This window comes from Maniola jurtina, chromosome 26 (assembly GCF_905333055.1).
Source record: "Maniola jurtina chromosome 26, ilManJurt1.1, whole genome shotgun sequence".
Taxonomy (NCBI): domain Eukaryota; kingdom Metazoa; phylum Arthropoda; class Insecta; order Lepidoptera; family Nymphalidae; genus Maniola; species Maniola jurtina.
Genome location: NC_060054.1, coordinates 6,702,035 through 6,720,549, shown reverse-complemented (window position 1 = coordinate 6,720,549; position 18,515 = coordinate 6,702,035). Strand labels below are relative to the sequence as shown.

The following is an 18,515-nucleotide window of genomic DNA, read 5'->3' as shown; positions in this document are numbered from 1 at the left end:
GTATCGAGTGGGATGTCAAATGAAAGAAGAGAAAATTCTGAGCTCATGAATACAACATCCACACTTCCATACTGTACTAATATTATAAATGCGAAAGTGTGTCTGTCTGTCTGCTACCTTTTCACGGTCCAACAGTTTAACCGATTCTGACGAAAGGTACAGAGTTAGCTTATATCCTGGGGACGGACATAGGATATTCCTAAGTTCCCACGGGATTCCTGAAGACCCATCCGCTCAACCGATTTGTATGAAATTTGGTACCGAGGTAGCTTGCGTCCATGTTATCCAACTTTTTATCCCGGAAAACCAAACAGTTCCCACGGGATCTTCAAAAACCTACATCCACGCGGACGAAGTCGCGGGCATCTTCTAGTTAAAATATAACAAGCAACACAAAAACAATTTTACTCTAGTATTTCAGCGTTTATTAAGACAATCACTTTTGTGGCACTGAATGTAATAAAAATGCCCTGTACATTCTACGTATAATCTATACATATAATAAAATTGTAGAAAAGTGGTGTCTGTACAATGGAAATATATAAAAAAAAAGTAGCCTGTTGTTATTATATCGATGCCGAGCCCGAAATTGTAATTAATTTTTTTTTGTCTGTTTGTCTGTGTGTTTGTGCACGCTAATATCAGAAACGGCTTATTCGATTTGGATACGGTTTTCACTAATATATTGTAGTAAGCTTCACTTAACGTTTAGTGTTTATTTCATGTCAATCGGTTCATAAATAAAAAAAGTTATGTCAATAAGGTTGCTAACTATTTTAAATTATCGATTAAAAAAGTACGTCATATTATTTCTAACTAGCGACCCGCCCCGGCTTCGCACGGGTGGACATTTATTTTTTAAGCTCTCTGAACCCCTGCGGTTTCGCCGTGCGAGTCGTGCGACACCATCATTCATTTTAATACCAATTACAATTTTAAATTCGTAATATCTTTTGAATGGATTGTCCGATTGGAATAAAATAAAAAGTAATTTATAGCTATTGAAACAATCTTGCTCAAAAAATAGTTTATTTGGATAAGGATTAGTATTTGACGATAATATGATCAATAAACATAGGCTAATAATTTTAATTACTTTTATTCTATGGAAAAGTGGTTATAATGGCTAAAATATAAATGTTTGGTTTATACTATCGCGGACTTTTTTGTAGGCATTATTGAGTTCTACAACTTTTCTATAGAAGTCAACCATACATCTCTAACCATTTAGGCAGCGTTCGCGAGAATCGTTAACGTACGGCAGTTTTTTCGACGCCTTACTCCACAATTTTCACTACCACGAAAAATCCTATCTATTTTCCGGGATAAAATTTAGCCTATACGGATTCGGAAGAGTCCCTCTAAGTAATGGTAAAAGAAATTTTGAAATCGGTCCAGTAGTTTTTGAGCCTATTCATTACAAACATACAAAAATACAAAGGTTTCCTCTTTATAATATTAGTATAGATGTATATGACGTCACTTCTGTGAATTTCATACAAGCTCGCTTAGTAAGGGTACTAAGCGAGCGTTTTGACTTTTGATAAAAAGTCACTGATTTGACTAGTAATCATCTTCCCAACATGTTCCCAATACCCATATTAAAATTGGAGGGGAAAGCTGATGCCGGCGGGGTTCTTGGATATTTTTCTTCTGTAAACTTTAATAAATTTAACTAATTTGGACTTGTTTTTCGATTGTTCCTTCACTTCTTTCTGGTTTTTTAGGCCTTTCGTCTGTATTACACTACGCATATTGACTGCTTTCTTATCTGTGATGGACCGCTTCCTAATGGGAAGTACCTTGAAGGAATTATTCACGTCGAACTGATTATAGTTACTTGATGTATCGTCTATCGGATTGGAGTTGTTCCAAACTTTGTATTTCACGTAATATTTCATTACATCGCCGAGGTCACGCTTCTGAACTGACTTGACCTCTGTCAGTGTTGGCGGGAAAGACGTGAGCGGTCGGCCATTTTCTACTTGTTCTAGAATTTCCAAGTTTTGTTGTTCGTCTTCCTTTGCAACGTTTGCGGGTGCTTCAGTTGTTAATTTCGGAGAGTTATCTGTAACGAAAAAATAATTTTAAAATCCTTGACATACTATTAATAACTGCTATTTCATTAGGGTTTCGTACCTCAAAAGGAAAAACGGAACCCTAATCATCACTTTGTTGTCTGTCTGTCTCTCCGTCCGTCCATCGTGTCTGTCAAGAAAACCTATAGGGTACTTCCCGTTTGCCTAGAATCATGTTTGGCAGGTATGTAGGTATGTACCGGCAGGCCTGCGGCATTGTCAGGCTATTTGGATGGTTAGTTTTTTTTATATTTATTTATTCACAATAATTTTACCTGTCTTTAACATTTTGTATCTCGCCAAACTGGTGGGCCAGTTTGTTGGCGAGGTGGCGCTCTTAACTTTATGCTACTTACTATCCATACACTAAATCTATAACTACTTCTAATAAACTATATTAAATATTTACTTAAACCTAACTGCTTAGCTAAACAAACACAAAACACATTATTACAAAAATTCAAAAACACAAATTACTAATTAGTAAGTCTTATTTTGTAGTTGCAACTGTAAGTTTTAATTTCTTCCTTGACTGTGTATTATTTAAGTGCTCATGGATTTCCGATATCTGCAGGAACCATGGCGCGATGGACAGTTGTTTCAAAACGGGAAGTGCCTTATAGGTTTTCTTGACATACACGACAGACAACAAAGTATAAGGGTTTCATTTTTCCTTTGGTTGTACGGAACCCTAAGAAAGTGCCGTTTGCTTGAATAAGCAAAACAAAACTAAGTGCTGGGACTTCGTCAGTGTTGGTGTTTGCTGGCGCGCGTGCTCTGCCTTTTTGGAGTGTTTTTTTCCGGGTTTTGTGTTTTACTGGTGTTTTTGGTGATGGAACTGACTGGGAAGCGCTCTGAGCGGGTGCCGCGCGTGTTCGGCAACCACCAGCACAGACGAAGTCCATACTTTAACTTGTAAATAACTACAAACTTACATTAGTTAATCTTTGTAAAGCCAGACGAGAGAGAAAAAAAACAACGTGCTTGACTTCAAGCTGTTTGTCGACCGTCTCGGAAACCCTAAAGGATGTGAACGTCAGGATGGCCGCTCAGTCCTAGTGCACCTTAAGAGTCATGATGTAGTATATGTTCTGTGGAGTGACCTGGGCTGTGGGTGGCGGCGTGGAGGTCGCGGGCAGGCTCGGAGGCGGTGAGGGTCGCCAGCCGGTCCAGGCTCCACGCCAGTTGGATCAGATCCTTCTCCTCGTCGCCTTCGCCCTGAATCACACAGTCAAACTCAAATGTATAAACTTTAAAGTCTGTTCACGTAGTGTACGCTACCTAATTGTGTTTATCCATCCATACTATAGTACTTCACACTAATATTATAAAGGCGAAAGTTTGTGTGTGTGTGTGTGTGTGTGTTTGTTACTCCTTCACGCAAAAACTACTGGACGGATTTGGCTGAAATTTGGAATGGAGATAGATAATATCCTGGATTAGCACATAGGCTACTTTTATCCCGGAAAATCAAAGAGTTCCCACGGGATTTCAAAAACCTAAATCCACGCGGGCGAAGTCGCGGGCATCGGCTAGTCAACTATATGTACCTGATTATTGTTCTCAAAAGCCTTGTCCCTTAGTTTGTCTGTGGCGGTTAGAGCCATTTGGGACAACGTTTGGACGACGAGCTTCTTCTGCTCGGCTGACTTGCATGTCCTCAGTTCTTCAGGCTTATGTTCCTCAGTCTGTTAAGAGGGCTCTCTCCGTCACTCGTTTCTACTCGTTTCATACAATCGTAGTTCCAATTTCATTTGAATATTAAGCAACCAAAGTCCATGAAATTTTGCAGACATATTCTAGAAACTAATATCTATGTCTGTGGTTTTCCAGATTTCTGTTATAATATTCGGTTTCAAAGTTACGCGGTCTTAAAATTTTCATACAAATCTTTGAGCCCCTGTAATTTTAAAACTACATATTTTTAGAAAAATCTAAAACACCACAGACACAGATATTAGTTTCTAGAATATGTCTGCAAAATTTCATGGACTTTGGTGGCTTAACATTCAAATGAAATTGGAACTACGATTGTATGAAACGAGTGGAAACGAGTGACGGAAAGAGCCCTGTTAAATATTAACACAAAATGTTACGGTAAATTCACACAGCCACATCCGATTCTTTGTGGGAACTGGTTTTGGTAGGATCCGATTTAGTGGCAGCAGTATTTCACACAAGCGTACGATTGCGATCGCAAAAGCCGTGATAGCCTAGTGGTTAGAACGTCCGGCTCCTAATTGGAAGTCGGGGGTTCGATCCCGGGCACGCACTTCTAACTCTTCAGTTATGTGCGTTTTGAGCAATTAAATATCACTTACTTTAACGGTAAAGGAAAATATCGTGAGGTAATCTGCATGCCTGAGAGTTCTCCATGTTCTCAAAACTGTGTGAAGTCTGCCAATCCGCATTGGGCCAGCGTGGCAGACTATGGCCTAAACCCTTAGAGCCTCAATAGCTCAACCGGTAAAGGAGTGGACTGAAAACCGAAAGGTCGACGGTTCAAACCCCGCCCGTTGCACTATTGTCGTACCTACTCCTAGCACAAGCCTGACGCTTAGTTGGAGAGGAAAGGGGAATGTTAGTCATTCAACATGGCTAATATTCTTTAAAAAAAAAAAGAAAAAAAAACAGAAGAAACCCGTGCTCGGTAGTGGGCCGCATCATACCTTAGCAGCGCTTCTACTGCAGTTCTCGAGGACGGCCCTGTAAGCCGCCAGCGCGCCGCTCAGCCCTTCTAAATATTTGCTGCCATTCTTGATGATACTATCCACCTGAAAAAAATCATAATACGTAGGCTCTTTGTAAAGCTGTATAATGACGACCTCCATGTTAATAAAATCGATATTAATATATATCACACTAATATTATAAAGGAGAAAGTTTGTATGTGTGTGTGTGTATGTTTGTTACTCCTTCACGCAAAAACCACTGGACGGATTTGGCTGAAATTTAAAATGGAGATAGATTATACCCTGGATTAGCACATAGGCTATTTTTTATCCCGGAAAATCAAAGAGTTCCCACGGGAATTTTAAAAAACCTACATCCACGCGAACGAAGTCGCGGGCTTCAGCTAGTCTATTATAATTATCGATATTATTATGATGGATTTTCAACGTTGTAGCAGCCCTATTTATGTTACAGAGAACTGGATATATAGATATTTATAAACTTATTTACACCCGACCCAAAAAGAGGGGTGTTATAAGTTTGACGTGTGTATCTGTGTATCTGTCTGTGGCATCGTAGCTTCTAAACTAATGAACCGATTTTAATTTAGTTTTTTTTTGTTTGAAAGGTGGCTTGATCGAGAGTGTTATTAGCTACGAGTATGATCCAAGAAAATCGGTTCAGCCGTTTGACAGTTATCGGCTCTTTTCTAGTTTTTAATTTACACTTGTATGAGTTTGTATTCTGTTTACTATTACCTCTTTCTTTCTAAACGTCCGATATTCAAAGTTCTCCGCATAGTTCGACGTGTAGCTGACTTCGTCGTCCTCGCTGGCCACCGACGAGTTAACTTCGTCGTAATCGGGATGTTCGTCTACGCCCAGTGATTTTTCCATAGCCGCCATGTCGACGATCCATGACGTCACTTCCGACGACCACACCGCGAACGTTAGAACGAAAAACGCTCGTTGGACAGGTGACATTTTTCCGCGCTCAGCTTCGCAATGGCGCCTAATTCTATACACCAAGATATGAAAAATATTGTTTTTATGTTGCGCTTGTTACGCAGGCATAGTCAGGCCGCAACGCTAGACGTGCCTGCTTATAGCTCAGCTAATCGGCGGAATAATTAGGGTTCCGTACCTCAAAAGGAAAAACGGAACCCTTACAGGATCACTTTGTTGTCTGTCTGTCAGTCCGTCTGTCGTGTCAGATCTATACGGTACTTCCCGTTGACCTAGAATCATGTAGATAGGTCTTATAGCACAAGTAAAAGAAAAAATCCGAAAACCGTGAATTTGTGGTTACATCATTATGAAAAAAATTAAAATGTGTTTCAATTTTCAGAGTAAGATAACCATAACAAGTGGGGGTATCATTATATGAAAGGGTACTTTACCTGTACGTTCTGAAACAGATTTTTATTTATTTTATGCATAATAGTTTTTCATTTATCGTGCAAAATGTTGGAAAAATACCCGAGTACGGAACCCTCACTGCGCGAGTCTGACTCGCACTTGGCCGGTTTTTAAAAAACCTAATTCCACGCGGACGAAGTCGTGGCCATCATCTAGTAATGAATAAAAAGACATACCTACCTTTTTCACACGTTTTCGTTTGTTGTTACAAAAGAATTTAACTACGTTGATACAGACAATAGGCAAGGTCGACAACCGATAGTAAACACATTACGTACGATACTGTACTGATGAGAAATTAACTATTAATTAATAATACCTATTTGGAAACAATAGGATACGTGTTGTGCAATTCGTCGTTTCCCGCGGTAGTTTTGCGCGGAAGGTAAACGATTTGCCTGGCGCAGTGGTGAATGTGATCTTATAAGTAGGAGGTCCCGGGTTCCATTCCAAGCAGGGGCGATTTGGGAATTTGTAATTTCTAAAGACCAACAATACCATTTTTAGCCCCAGACCCAAAAAGAGGGGTGTTATAAGTTTGACGTGTGTATCTGTGTATCTGTCTGTGGCATCGTAGCTCCTGAACTAATGAACCGATTTTAATTTAGTTTTTTTTGTTTGAAAGGTGGCTTGATCGAGAGTGTTCTTAGCTTTAATCCAAGAAAATCGGTTCAGCCGTTTGAAAGTTATCAGCTCTTTTCTAGTTATTTTTATTTAAATTTACACTTGTAGCTAATAACAACAATTGCGATTGTAATAATGATTGATGCAGGTTTCACGGAATCGAGCTACAGAACAGACCTAAATTCCAAATTCGAAATTCTTAATTCCCAAATTGTCCTGTTGGGAACCGAACTAGGTCCTTCCACTAATGAGACCATAGAGTTCACCACTGCACCAAATAGGTAATCAAACCTGTACAAAACTATTGTGCCTACCTGAAAATATTTAATCAACAAGTGTAAATTAAAAATTTATAAACCCCCGACAAGTGAAGGTTACAGTAACTAGAAAAGAGCTGATAACTTTCAAACGGCTGAACCGATTTTCTTGGACTATTCCGCGCTTACGATCCAAAGTATCTGAGTTTTCCAAAACATTATTTTCAAATAAATAATTATGTATCTAGGGCTCAACGTCCATCTTGACAGCTTGACATTTGTCAATTGACATAATATTATGAACCTAACGGTTATTTAACCTTCTTATCTACAAGAAAACTAGAAAAGAGCTGATAACTCTTAAACGGCTGAACGATTTTTTTTGGATTATAGCTAAGAACACTCTCGATCAAGCCACCTTTGAAACAAAAAAAAGTAAATTAAAATCGGTTCATTAGTTTAGGAGCTACGATGCCACAGACAGATACACACGTCAATCTTATAACACCCCTCTTTTTGGGTCGGGGGTTAAAAATCCACCCATTCTAATATTATAAATGCCTAAGTGTCTGCCTGTCTGCTATCTTTTCACGGCCCAACAGTGTAACCGATTCTGACGAAAGGTACAGGGTTAGCTTATATCCCGGGCCGGACAGAGGCTACTTTTTATTCCGGAAAATCAAAGAGTTCCCGCGGGATTCCTAAATACCCATCCACTTAACCGTTTTGTATGAAATTTGGTACCGAAGTAGCTTGCGTTACTGTAATCGAAATAGGCAACTTTTTATCCCGGAAAATCAAACAGTTCCCACGGGATCTATAAAAATCTAAATCCACGCGGACGAAGTCGCGGGCATCCTCTAGTATTAAATAATACACAGATTTACTTATGATGTCTTTATTTAATTAATAAATTTTATTACATATTTTATATTATTTACAATCAGTTTAGTCTATAAAGTTCGATATATTGTTTTGACACATTCTGGCTTGTTGCCTGATGATTGACATCTTTAGACGCAATATTCTCACTGACAAAAGACCTGACAGGTTTTAGTGATTTGATTAGCGATCCGTCTTGGTTAGGAACGACTTTTTAATGGAAACATCACAAAATTTTACAAAACAATCTGTTTTTTCGTATCGGCTACCGACGCTTGCCCCAGCTTCTTCAGTTGATGGCTCTTTTATCTCGTTACTTGTCGCAAGTCTCGCGGGCAGAGGAACGGCTGAAATGAAACATTATACTTATTCACTTATACTACTGTGATAATGTTTGCGTAACACAGTTTCTAGGGTTCCGTACCTCAAAAGGAAAAACGGAATCCTGATAGGATAATTTTGTTGTCTGTCCGTCCGTCCGTCGTGTCTGTCAAGAAAACCTATAGGGTACTTCCCGTTGATCTAGAATCATGAAATTTGGCAGGTAGGTAGGTCTTATAGCACAAGTACATGAATAAATCTGAAAACCGTGAATTTTTGGTTACATCATTAAAAAAAAAATTAAAATGTGTTTCAATTTTCAAAGTAAGATAACTATACCAAGTGGGGTATCATATGAAAGGGCTTTATCTGTACATTCTAAACAGATTTTTCATTTATTTTTATGCATAATAGTTTTTGATTTATCGTGCAAAATGTCGGGGAAAAATACCTGAGTACGAAACCCTCGGTGCGCGAGTCTGACTCGCATTTAGCCGGTTTTTAATTTGTTTAAAGAGACATCAGTATACAATGACGGTTGCAATTGAACTGGTCGATAAGATATATATCTCATAGTGTAAACGTCAATCGCGGCATATCCATACTAATATAAATGCGAATGTGTGTCTGTCTGTCTGCTACCTTTTCACGGCTCAACAAATTAACCAATTCTGACGAAATTCGGTACACAGTTAGCTTAAATCCCGGGGACGGAATCATAGGCAACTTTTTATCCCGGAAAATCAAACATTTCCCACGATCTTTAAAAACCTAAGTCCACGCCGACGAAGTCGCGTGCAGACTCTAGTAATATACATATACTAGCTGTGCCCGCGACTTTGTTCGCGTGGAATAGTGACTTTTCGGGCAGCATATTTTGAATTACATAATATACCGTTTAAATTGACATAACTTTTTTATTTATGAACCGATTGACATGAAATAAACACTAAATGTTAAGTGAAGCTTACTACAATATATTAGTGAAAACCGTATCTAAATCGAATAAGCCGTTTCTGATATTAGCGTGCACAAACACACAGACAAACAGACAAAAAAAAATTAATTACAATTTCCGGGTTCGGCATCAATATAATAAGAACCCCTGCTACTTTTTTTTTATATATTTCCATTGTACAGACACCACTTTTCTACAATTTTATTATATGTATAGATTACATTCCGTAGTGAAAAATAAGCTTTATCATCTTCATTTATTACTTTTATGTTTTCATGAAAACTGCAGAAAGTGATGACTCCAACATAAAGTCTGCAGTTTTCATGATAACTTTGTGTCCAGTTTCTTCTTATTCTGTCTGCTTGTCTTCTCAGAGGTGTTCTAGTATGAGTCATAGTGGTCAGGATACAATGTGCTCAGAGATTGATAAACTTTAGTAGATTCAAACTGCTAAAGTTTATCAATCTCTGAGCACATTGTATGCAAACTGTTTGATATAGGTTTTCTTGATCACACAACTGAAAGAACATGTAATTAAAGTATTCAAACATTCCTCAAATAATCCTTGTTTGTCCCTGCACTGTTTACAGATTTATCAAAAGCATTTGACAGTGTACAGCGAGGTAGGTTCAACTGTGAGATCGAACTTAATGAATGAATGAATGAATGAATATACTTTTATTGCACACCACAACATCTGGTTAAAGAAACTTTATTCTCATTGAGAATTCAAAGTTCACTTACATGAGAAATTTAGCATTATACAAGTGTAAATTAAAAATTTATAACACCCCCGATAAGTGAAGGTTACAGTAACTAGAAAAGAACTGATAACTCTCAAACGGCTGAACCGATTTTCTTGGATTATAGCTAAGAACACTCGGTCAAGCGACCTTTCAAACAAAACAAAAAAACTAAATTAAAATCGGTTCATTAGTTTAGGAGCTACGATGCCACAGACAGATACACAGATACACACAAGTACTGTGATTTTATAGAAAAACAAAGAGGGTAGAAATGAAATTACAAAGTATACAAGTCAGTTGAGTGCAGGGATGGCGTAGACAAAACATAGATATATGATTCTATCTCTATCTAATGAATGAATGAAATTATTTATTTTAACAAATGTGAGTAACAATAAATGATGGAACATTGACGGATAGTCTCTTTCACATTTTGCCATTTATGTATGGCGTGCAAAATATGCAGTTAAATAAACAACATTAAAAAAAATAGAAAACATACGACAGTAAAATGTAACAATAGGGATGATGACGACTAGTCAAATCAGTGACTTTTTATCAAATGTCAAAACGCTCGCTTAGTATAGGAGCTTGTATGAAATACACACATGTGACGTCATAACATTTGACGTAATTTGACGTACTTTTTTAGTTAAATCGATTATTCAAAATGGTTAGCAAACTTAATGCTACCAACGAATGCGGATTTTAAGAATTTTGAAAGGCCCCTCTATTTAATGATTAGTAAGAAATAATTTCTTTTTGAGCTGGGCATCATCCCCATTGGTTACACTAGTAACTAGTTCATTAATCTAAGAGTTACAAAATCAAAATATCATTAATCCATACTAATATTATAAATGCGAAAGTGTGTCTGTCTGTCTGCTACGCTTTCACGGCTCAACCGCTGAATCGATTTTAATGAAATATTGTACAGACTTAAGATACATTCCGGGGAAGGACATAGGCTACTTTTTATCCCGAAAAATCAAAGAGTTCCCACAGGATTTTTAAAAAACTACATCCACGCGAACGAAGTCGCGGGCATCAGCTAGTAAATAATAATTAACATCTCTATTAGCGTGGTTTAGTAATTGGGTTCCATAGTTGAAGGGTGCCCTTTCAATTATGGAACATGGGAACTATTTGATTTTCCGGGATAAAATGCCTATGTCAATTACAGAGACACAAGCTAGCTCGGTACCAAATTTCATGCAAATCGGTTAAGTGGATGGGTTTTTGCGAATCCCGTGGGACTCTTCGATTTTCCGGGATAAAAAGTAGCCTATGTCCGTCCCAGGGATATAAGCTAACCCTGTACCAAACATCAAAATCGGTTAAACTGTTGGGCCGTGAAAAGGTAGCAGACAGAAAGACAGACAGACACGATTTTGCATTTATAATATTATAAAATAAAGTAAAAGTAAAATATTCTTTATTGTACACCAAGATAAAATTATAAATATATAAAATTGTAACAAAATGGATATTAGTATGGAAGTATGGATTAACAACTTACAGGAAGTCCAGTTAACTTTTCATATGCTTCATCCAATTTTTTGTTTACTCATTAGAACCAGCTTGCTGTCAGTGTCTAGGCATATCATGCAAACCTGTAAATATACTACCAGTTACTTCTACATTATGGTTTCAAAACAATGCTAAAACAGGTTTATGAGTCAGATTCGCACACGGTGGGTACAGAAAAATATAATGACAGGAATCACTTTTGTTAAGGAACCGCAAAACTAATTTTGTTTATAGAGGTTTATTGTTAATATTAAAAAAATCGGACAAGTGTGAGTCAGACTCGTGCACTGAGGGTTCCGTACTCAGGGATTTTTCAGACATTATTCCGACACTATTCTGCTTAAAAATAAATAAAAATCTGTTTTAGAATGTACAAGTAAAGCCCTTTCATATGATACCTCACTTGGTATAGTTATCTTACTTTGAAAATTAAAACACATTAAAATTTTGTCTGTGATGTAACCACAAATTCACAATTTTCAGATTTAGTCATTTATTTGTGGTATAAGACCTACCTACCTGCCAAATTTCATGATTCTAGGTCAATGACAGACACGACGGACGGACAGACAGACAGACAGACAACAAAGTGATCCTAAAAGGGTTCCGGTTTTTCTTTTTGTGGTACAAAACCTAAAAAGACACAAGTCTCAGCTTGTTCTTCTTCAGTCAAACTTGATCTGATTTAGTTACTTTTGATTTACTTAGTATCAATACAAAACATCATTTAATGAGTTACCTGCACTGTTGAAGGAATAGCACCAGTACTAATTTGCCTTACACCGTTTTCTGTTTCATAAATGTTATCATCTAGAAATGTTGCGAGCAGACCACAGCAGAGTCTGGTAGGTGACTGTCTTGTTTGCCGAGGGCTCTGAGCCAAGCAACACGACGATTCTCTTCATCGGGGAACTGGAAATTACCATTTGTGATGAACATAAGTCAACAACCATGTACCAGGATGGTTTAAGTTATACACAATAGAACCACCATCTACACATTTCGTAATTTTATTTTCTTTTTTTTTAATTTATAGACTAGTGCTTGGCTGCAATCAGACCTGCTAGTAAGTGATAATGCAGCTTAAGATGGAGCGCGCTTGCCTAGAAGTTGCCTATTCACTCTTGACTTGAAGGTACCCATATTAAAAATGGAAGGGAAAACTGACACCGGAAGGGTGTTCCGTATCCTAGCGGTTCGGATTAGAAACAAGGAAGCAAATCGCTTCGTACGTTTCAGAGTTCCTTGAAAGCTCTTGTTTAGCTGTAAATGGGCTGCGGGGTAGTGCTTCTGTGACCACCAGTGTGACTAGCTGAATAGGTACAGCGCAGTCAGCAAAACATTTAAACTGACAAACACAACTCAACTCACACTCACCTCTATTCTGGAGTTTGAAAAGTGAGAACTTGAGTACAACTTGCGAGTCAACTCAAATAATTTAAATTTGGTTAAGTGGCTTTTGGTCGCGCCATCACGGCACAATTTACTTGCCAATGTCGCGTAGATTGAAGAAAACACGAAGGAGGTTGCTCGGTGTCTGACCTACTGTACTATTGAATTTTCCCAGTACGGGGCACAAGTTAGGTTAGGTTAGGTTCAAGGTAGGTTAGGTTCAAGTTATAGGTTAGGTTCAAGTTAGCTTAAAATAAACTTACCCATGAAAACTGATCTCTTTCCCGAATGTGGATACATTGTCCAGTGTTTTTGCAGAAAGGTACACAACACCGCATTTTTACTGATTACAATACTGTTTTGAATCGAGTCTCAAACTCCTCATACATCGGAGCCAAATTACGAACACACAAGTACCTAATATAATATTTCAATGGAGCTTTAAATAATTTAACCTTAAAACATTCGATTTTAATATAAGGTACCCGTACCTATGTATTTATACTGTAATAAATGGTTAAATAGAACCGTTTTTCCCCCGAAGGGTAAAAAACGGATATTTAGGTTTCAGCCGTAGCTTGAACCACATGTGAGATTACCCTTCCAATATCCGTCGTCAACACCTTCTATCTCTTTCGCACACTAGGTAAATCCGTGATGTCTTGACTATACCTGTCCTTGTCTGCTATGAATGAATGGAATGCCTAGCCAGGCAGCGCGCGGTGGCCATCTTCTTCAGTACCTTGAGCAATGAGCCGGCAAGGCCCTTAGGTGTGGTTCAAGCTACGGCTGAAACCTAAATATCCGTTTTTTACCCTTCGGGGGAAAAACGGTTCTATTTAGGTGTTCGAGCCTACGCTTGAACCACATGTGAGACGTGTTTATTATCTGCCGGCGCTGCCTGACTAGTCGTAGTGCATGACACTCGATATATCAAGACTAGTGCTAAGCGTACTGTGACTCTTAATTTATGAAACGATATCTGATACAGAAAAATATAACAGTAATTCATTATTATTTACGATAACTATGAACGTTTATTACAAAATAACATAACTGTTTACCAAAATTAATTTAGATCACGACAATACATAAGAATATAAAATATCATCAACAGAACAGACTTTCCCAAAGTTAACGTAATTGCTTTGATTGATACATGTAGTTAAGTAATATATGCGTAATTGAAACATTCGATAGCGATTCATACCATTATTATTTATTAGCTACGCAATCGGCGTAAAGTTTATACTTATAATATTTGGATTGCAGCTACTGTTTGGTTTTATCTCTTTGAAATAATGGAGAAGTAAAGTGTTTCTGGATCGCCAATTTTCCCTTTCCGGAATTCCGTCAATATCACAATGGATACCAAGTACCAATCCAGTTGTAAGTCGCAACTACTGCCCTAAAGCTGCCTGCTATTGGAGATATGCCGACTTCTTTAAATAATGTTTTGATCCATCCTGTGATCACAGTTCGGGAGGCATTCTTGACTCTTCCCCACGTAATAATGAACAGGTTATCCAAGCACGCTGTGTTACGGCGTATCTTTGAAATAGAAATGGTTTTCTTGAACCAAAAAGACTAGATCTAATCGATTATCTGAATTGGTTTCTGTCTTTTTCAGTAACCAACTTGACTGTCTGTATGATGCCGAATCAGGTTTGGAGCCAAACTTAGGCCAGAATATTATTTTGTACCCCTTGTCTTCGAAGTCATCCTTTCCTACTGATAGAAGTGTTAAATGGTGGACTCTTCTTTTCGCAGAAAGAACAGAAGGAGCACCGAAGTGTGTATTGATACTGCAAACAGGCTCTTGTAATCAAATTGGTATGAATGTAAAAATGTTAGCAAGTCTTCTGCTGAGCATGAAGCAGATTTTTTTGGCAAAGATACCTTTCAGTATTTGCCTAACCAAGGGATGAGAACTGAGCTCGGAGGAACTTACAAGGTTTCCGAAGTTTGCCACAACCAACTTGTGAACTGCTATGGTCCTGGGCGCCAGCTTTCTAACTTCATAAAGGTAATACTAGTACCTAGCCAAAACTTGTGGACTAGGGTCATCTGCGAGGATGTCCCTCGATTGTACCTGCAGCATCTTAACCAGATTGGTCTATAGGTTTTCAGAAACGATAACCTCCAGATAATTCCCACAGCTTTACTGTCTCCTTTGACCAATATACTATCTGTTTGGACGCACCAACCAAGCCGCCAACTCCAGGTGTTCCAGTGATTGAAGAGCACAATTTGTGCGGAAATCTATTAGATTTTAGCGCAGGGGTGGCTTCTCTTTCCTTTGGTCTAGTTCTGGTTTCCCGAATACTCTGTTCCACTGTCCTTCCGACTTAAGTGGCGAACTATTCGTGGAATTAACGCTGGTGGCGGAAATATCCACCCCAAGTTATACTTTCACTGCCACTGAATGCTTCGCAAAATTGGCTCTCTGTATCGGTCAAATCTTCGCTGACTTGCTTCAGAACAACTGCTGACCTCCTCGAGGCAGAGAGATCTCTGGTATTTCATATTCCTGGGATATCCCCGAGAGACCTCTTATATTGAGGTGTCATTCTGGTAAAACTCTCTCTCTCTTGACAACCTGTCCGCTATTCCATTGTACAGACCCCGGTATATAACGAGATATGATGTGACAATTCATTACGTCGCATAATTCTAGAATTTGTATCGCAGCATTCAATAACTTTGTCCATTTGGTGCCACCATGTGTTTGTTTATATAAACCACGCTCGTTCAATTGTCCGATTGCAACATTAGCGTTTTGTGGGAAATTTTGGGCCCTAGTGTTCGAAGGGCTTCGTATACACCCCATAATTCCTTTAGGTGGCTGTGCCATTTCCTTTGAGAGGGGGCCTACTTCCGCCACAGGTGACGACTGTTTGCTATGGCACCCCAGTCTTTCTCTGCTGCATCTCTAGTATCAGTAGTAGCATCTGTAGTAACAAAGATTGATGGATCTTGATAATGGATCGGTAATGTTTTGTGCATATGTTTTAGCCACCATTCCAGATGTTCTTGCACAGCATCTGGAATCGGATGCCTCTGATGCGGCCGAGTTGTTTTAGTAAGCGAGATGATTTCTGAATTGGGTGGCAATGAAGTCGACCCAGAGGGACTGTGATTGATGCGAAATTTAGTTCGCCCAGATTTATTCTTTATTTATTTGCATTCATGTCTTGCGTCATAAAACATATATATATATTATAATATTACAACATGAAGCTCCCTCAGGGCGCTGCAAAGTATAACATTGAAAGATACCTAATTAATTAATCAATCTTAAAAAAAAGTATTGATAAATAACAAATGCATTAAGCAACAAGTGCATTACAAAATTACTATAAAAACTTTGATATTTACTTTGGCATTGTGCCGACTCCATCGAGCTTTTTCTTGGAGATCCTGACTTCAACACTTCTGAAACTGTTGCATTTTCGGTGTCGAAACACCCTTTCACATTCAAATTCAAAATATTTTTATTTAATTAGACTTTTACAAGTACTTTTGAACCATCAATGGTTGAGTTTCGATGAGTGTTCCAGGTAATACCCGGATATTCTATGCTGAACGAAGCCTTGATCGAAGGTTTCGTTTGATTGATCTGCCATCCCAGGCTATTTAAATATTCCGTAGCTATTGTAACTTGTTGTTCCAGGATTATCGGATCTTAGTCAATAACCAGAAAATCGTCGAGATATACTATTACCCGGATGACTTTTTGACGAATCTGCTGGCCCACCCAGTTCGTAATATTGACAAACGCTGAGGGGCACTCGCTAATCCGAAAGGTAGACAAGTCATCTCGTATATTTTCTCCTGTTACAAGAGTGACAAGTATCGACGATGATTTTGATTGGTGGGCACGTGAAAATATGCCTTCGAAAGGTCGGTTCATCATGAAATCTCCTTTACCCAAACGAATCTATTGCTGCGTTATCAGGCGAAATTTCAGGGCTAATATATAATCGTTGAGCCTTCTCAAGTTGAGTATCGGCCCATGACCTCCATCTGTCTTTTTCCTCAGGAACATTGCTGACAAGAAACCTGACTGATGTAAGGTCCGGGATTTTAACATTCCCGTATTTCTACAGGCATTTCTGCAGATGCCTGTGTCTGATAACTCTGAGCGTTTATTCGAGAAAATTTCGCTAAGGGGAAAGTATTCTTGAACGGATTTCTGTAGCCATTTAATATTTTTAAAAGATTCACTGGCGCCTTTTCCCACAGATTCACGAAATTGGCTAGGCATCCTGCGGTGAGGAAGTCATTTCCCTCCTTTCCCCTGCTATGTTGCGTAAGGAAGGGGTCTTTAATGACACCCCCTATGTTATACGGCGGATCTCTTTTAGTGGTGTTTCGTGAATTACGAAATCTATAGTGAGCCGGTTGAGAGGTTTTCGGTTTCGCCGTTTTGTTCGTGTATGGCTTTTCCTTATTAGGAAAGAGTTTAATATGCATACCTTCCAACTCTTTTACGACCTCTGTTAGGGATTCTTCTTTGAACAGATGAGTTCCTGATGGGGGGAGGGGGGATATTGTGCAGGTTACCCCTGAACTAATAGGTTTATGGGTCTCTCTCTGTTTTATTATTTCTGCTCAATGACCACATACGTATCGCAGAAGGACATTCGAGTTTTCCCTGAATTCGGAATTTGCTGCAACAAAATCGCGGCCCACCACATTTTTCTAGAACCTCAACTGATTCCCAACTGGAGTTATTGGTGCCAACTGCCCAGAGATTGTTAGGTTTTAAAGAAGTAAATACTGTTGTCGCTTGGAACTACTTTTGGGCGTCCGCATATCTCATGTTACAGCAACTAGTCTTACCTAGTCTATGGCAACTCAAACCATGCTTTTCGGCCGGAGGATCTGCTTGCGCAACCTTAGGTTCTTGTTCTACGGTGGTTGGCGCAAAATCAAAACCGGTAAGATTAATGTTCTTGTCTTCCGTCAAACTCGCTAGTTCCTCTGCGATTCAGCAACCCTTCTTCGAAGATTATCTTCTTCAGTTTCGTGGTTGTTAGACCAATGGGGAGAAGCTTCGCTTCCCTGGACCTGGTCGTTTTCCTCCTCTTCTGATTGTGCACTGTCCGGCAGAGAGTCATATGAGTTATTAAGAATTAAGATCCTTTTTAAGGACTGGTATTTGTCCGACGCAACGCTCTGCTGCTGGTTTTGTGTAATAGTTTTGATATATTTGTTTTGCTCTGTCTGCGAGCTAAGTACTTTGTTAAGCAATGACATTTACCGACTCAGCACGGAAGCGAAATGTTCGCCACTACCTTGCGTTGGTGTGTCATAGGACTGTGAACGAGCAGATGAGCTTAAGACGTTTGTGCAAGCTCTACGCTTTGCTGCGCTATGATGCACTTCGGCAGGAATCACCAACGATTGTTTCGTAGCCGTAGAGGGGCATCTTATTTCCGTTTGTAGACTGAAAAGCTCCAACTCTGAAGAAGCTTCCCGCTTTTTTTTTTTTTTTTTTTTTTTTTTTTTTTTTTTTTTTTTTTTTTTTTTTTTTTTTGAGTTTCAGCTTTAGCTCCCTTACAGTGCTCATAAAGGCATCATAGTAAGAGGAAAGTATTTTCCCCATTAAGTTGTGTGGTGCATAGAGAAGA

General features: G+C 38.7%; 3 protein-coding genes and 1 long non-coding RNA gene across 6 annotated transcripts in view; 1 reads left to right on the top strand and 3 right to left on the bottom strand.

Moving 5' to 3' along the window:
• The window catches only part of LOC123878323 (zinc finger protein 2 homolog), a 364,832-nt gene that overhangs the window by 237,805 nt on the left and 108,512 nt on the right, over positions 1 to 18,515 (bottom strand). The window lies entirely within an intron of this gene.
• The window catches only part of LOC123878314 (zinc finger protein 436-like), a 382,404-nt gene that overhangs the window by 308,336 nt on the left and 55,553 nt on the right, over positions 1 to 18,515 (top strand). The gene's annotated exons all lie outside the window — the stretch shown is intronic.
• LOC123878366 lies at positions 1,498 to 6,444 on the bottom strand. The gene is made up of 6 exons (XM_045925562.1): positions 6,350 to 6,444; positions 5,510 to 5,768; positions 4,748 to 4,852; positions 3,629 to 3,766; positions 3,182 to 3,296; positions 1,498 to 2,068 (listed from the first exon to the last, which is right to left on the bottom strand). Exons 2-6 carry the CDS (start codon positions 5,732 to 5,734, stop codon positions 1,602 to 1,604), a joined length of 1,050 nt encoding a protein of 349 aa, XP_045781518.1. The 5' UTR covers positions 5,735 to 5,768; positions 6,350 to 6,444; the 3' UTR covers positions 1,498 to 1,601.
• LOC123878401 lies at positions 8,144 to 13,397 on the bottom strand. Its single transcript, XR_006798816.1, has 4 exons — positions 13,143 to 13,397; positions 12,227 to 12,399; positions 11,477 to 11,570; positions 8,144 to 8,279 (listed from the first exon to the last, which is right to left on the bottom strand). It is a non-coding gene; the product is annotated as an uncharacterized LOC123878401 (long non-coding RNA).

Bases quoted from the DNA above. Each gene is read 5' to 3' on its own strand.
- LOC123878366 (XM_045925562.1), bottom strand. From the start codon at position 5,734: ATGTCACCTGTCCAACGAGCGTTTTTCGTTCTAACGTTCGCGGTGTGG. The intron at 4,853-5,509 runs GTAATAGTAAAC...GATTTTTTTCAG, and splicing joins GGACGTTTAGAAAGAAAGAG to GTGGATAGTATCATCAAGAA. The intron at 2,069-3,181 runs GTCACTCCACAG...TTTTCGTTACAG, and splicing joins CGCCGCCACCCACAGCCCAG to ATAACTCTCCGAAATTAACA.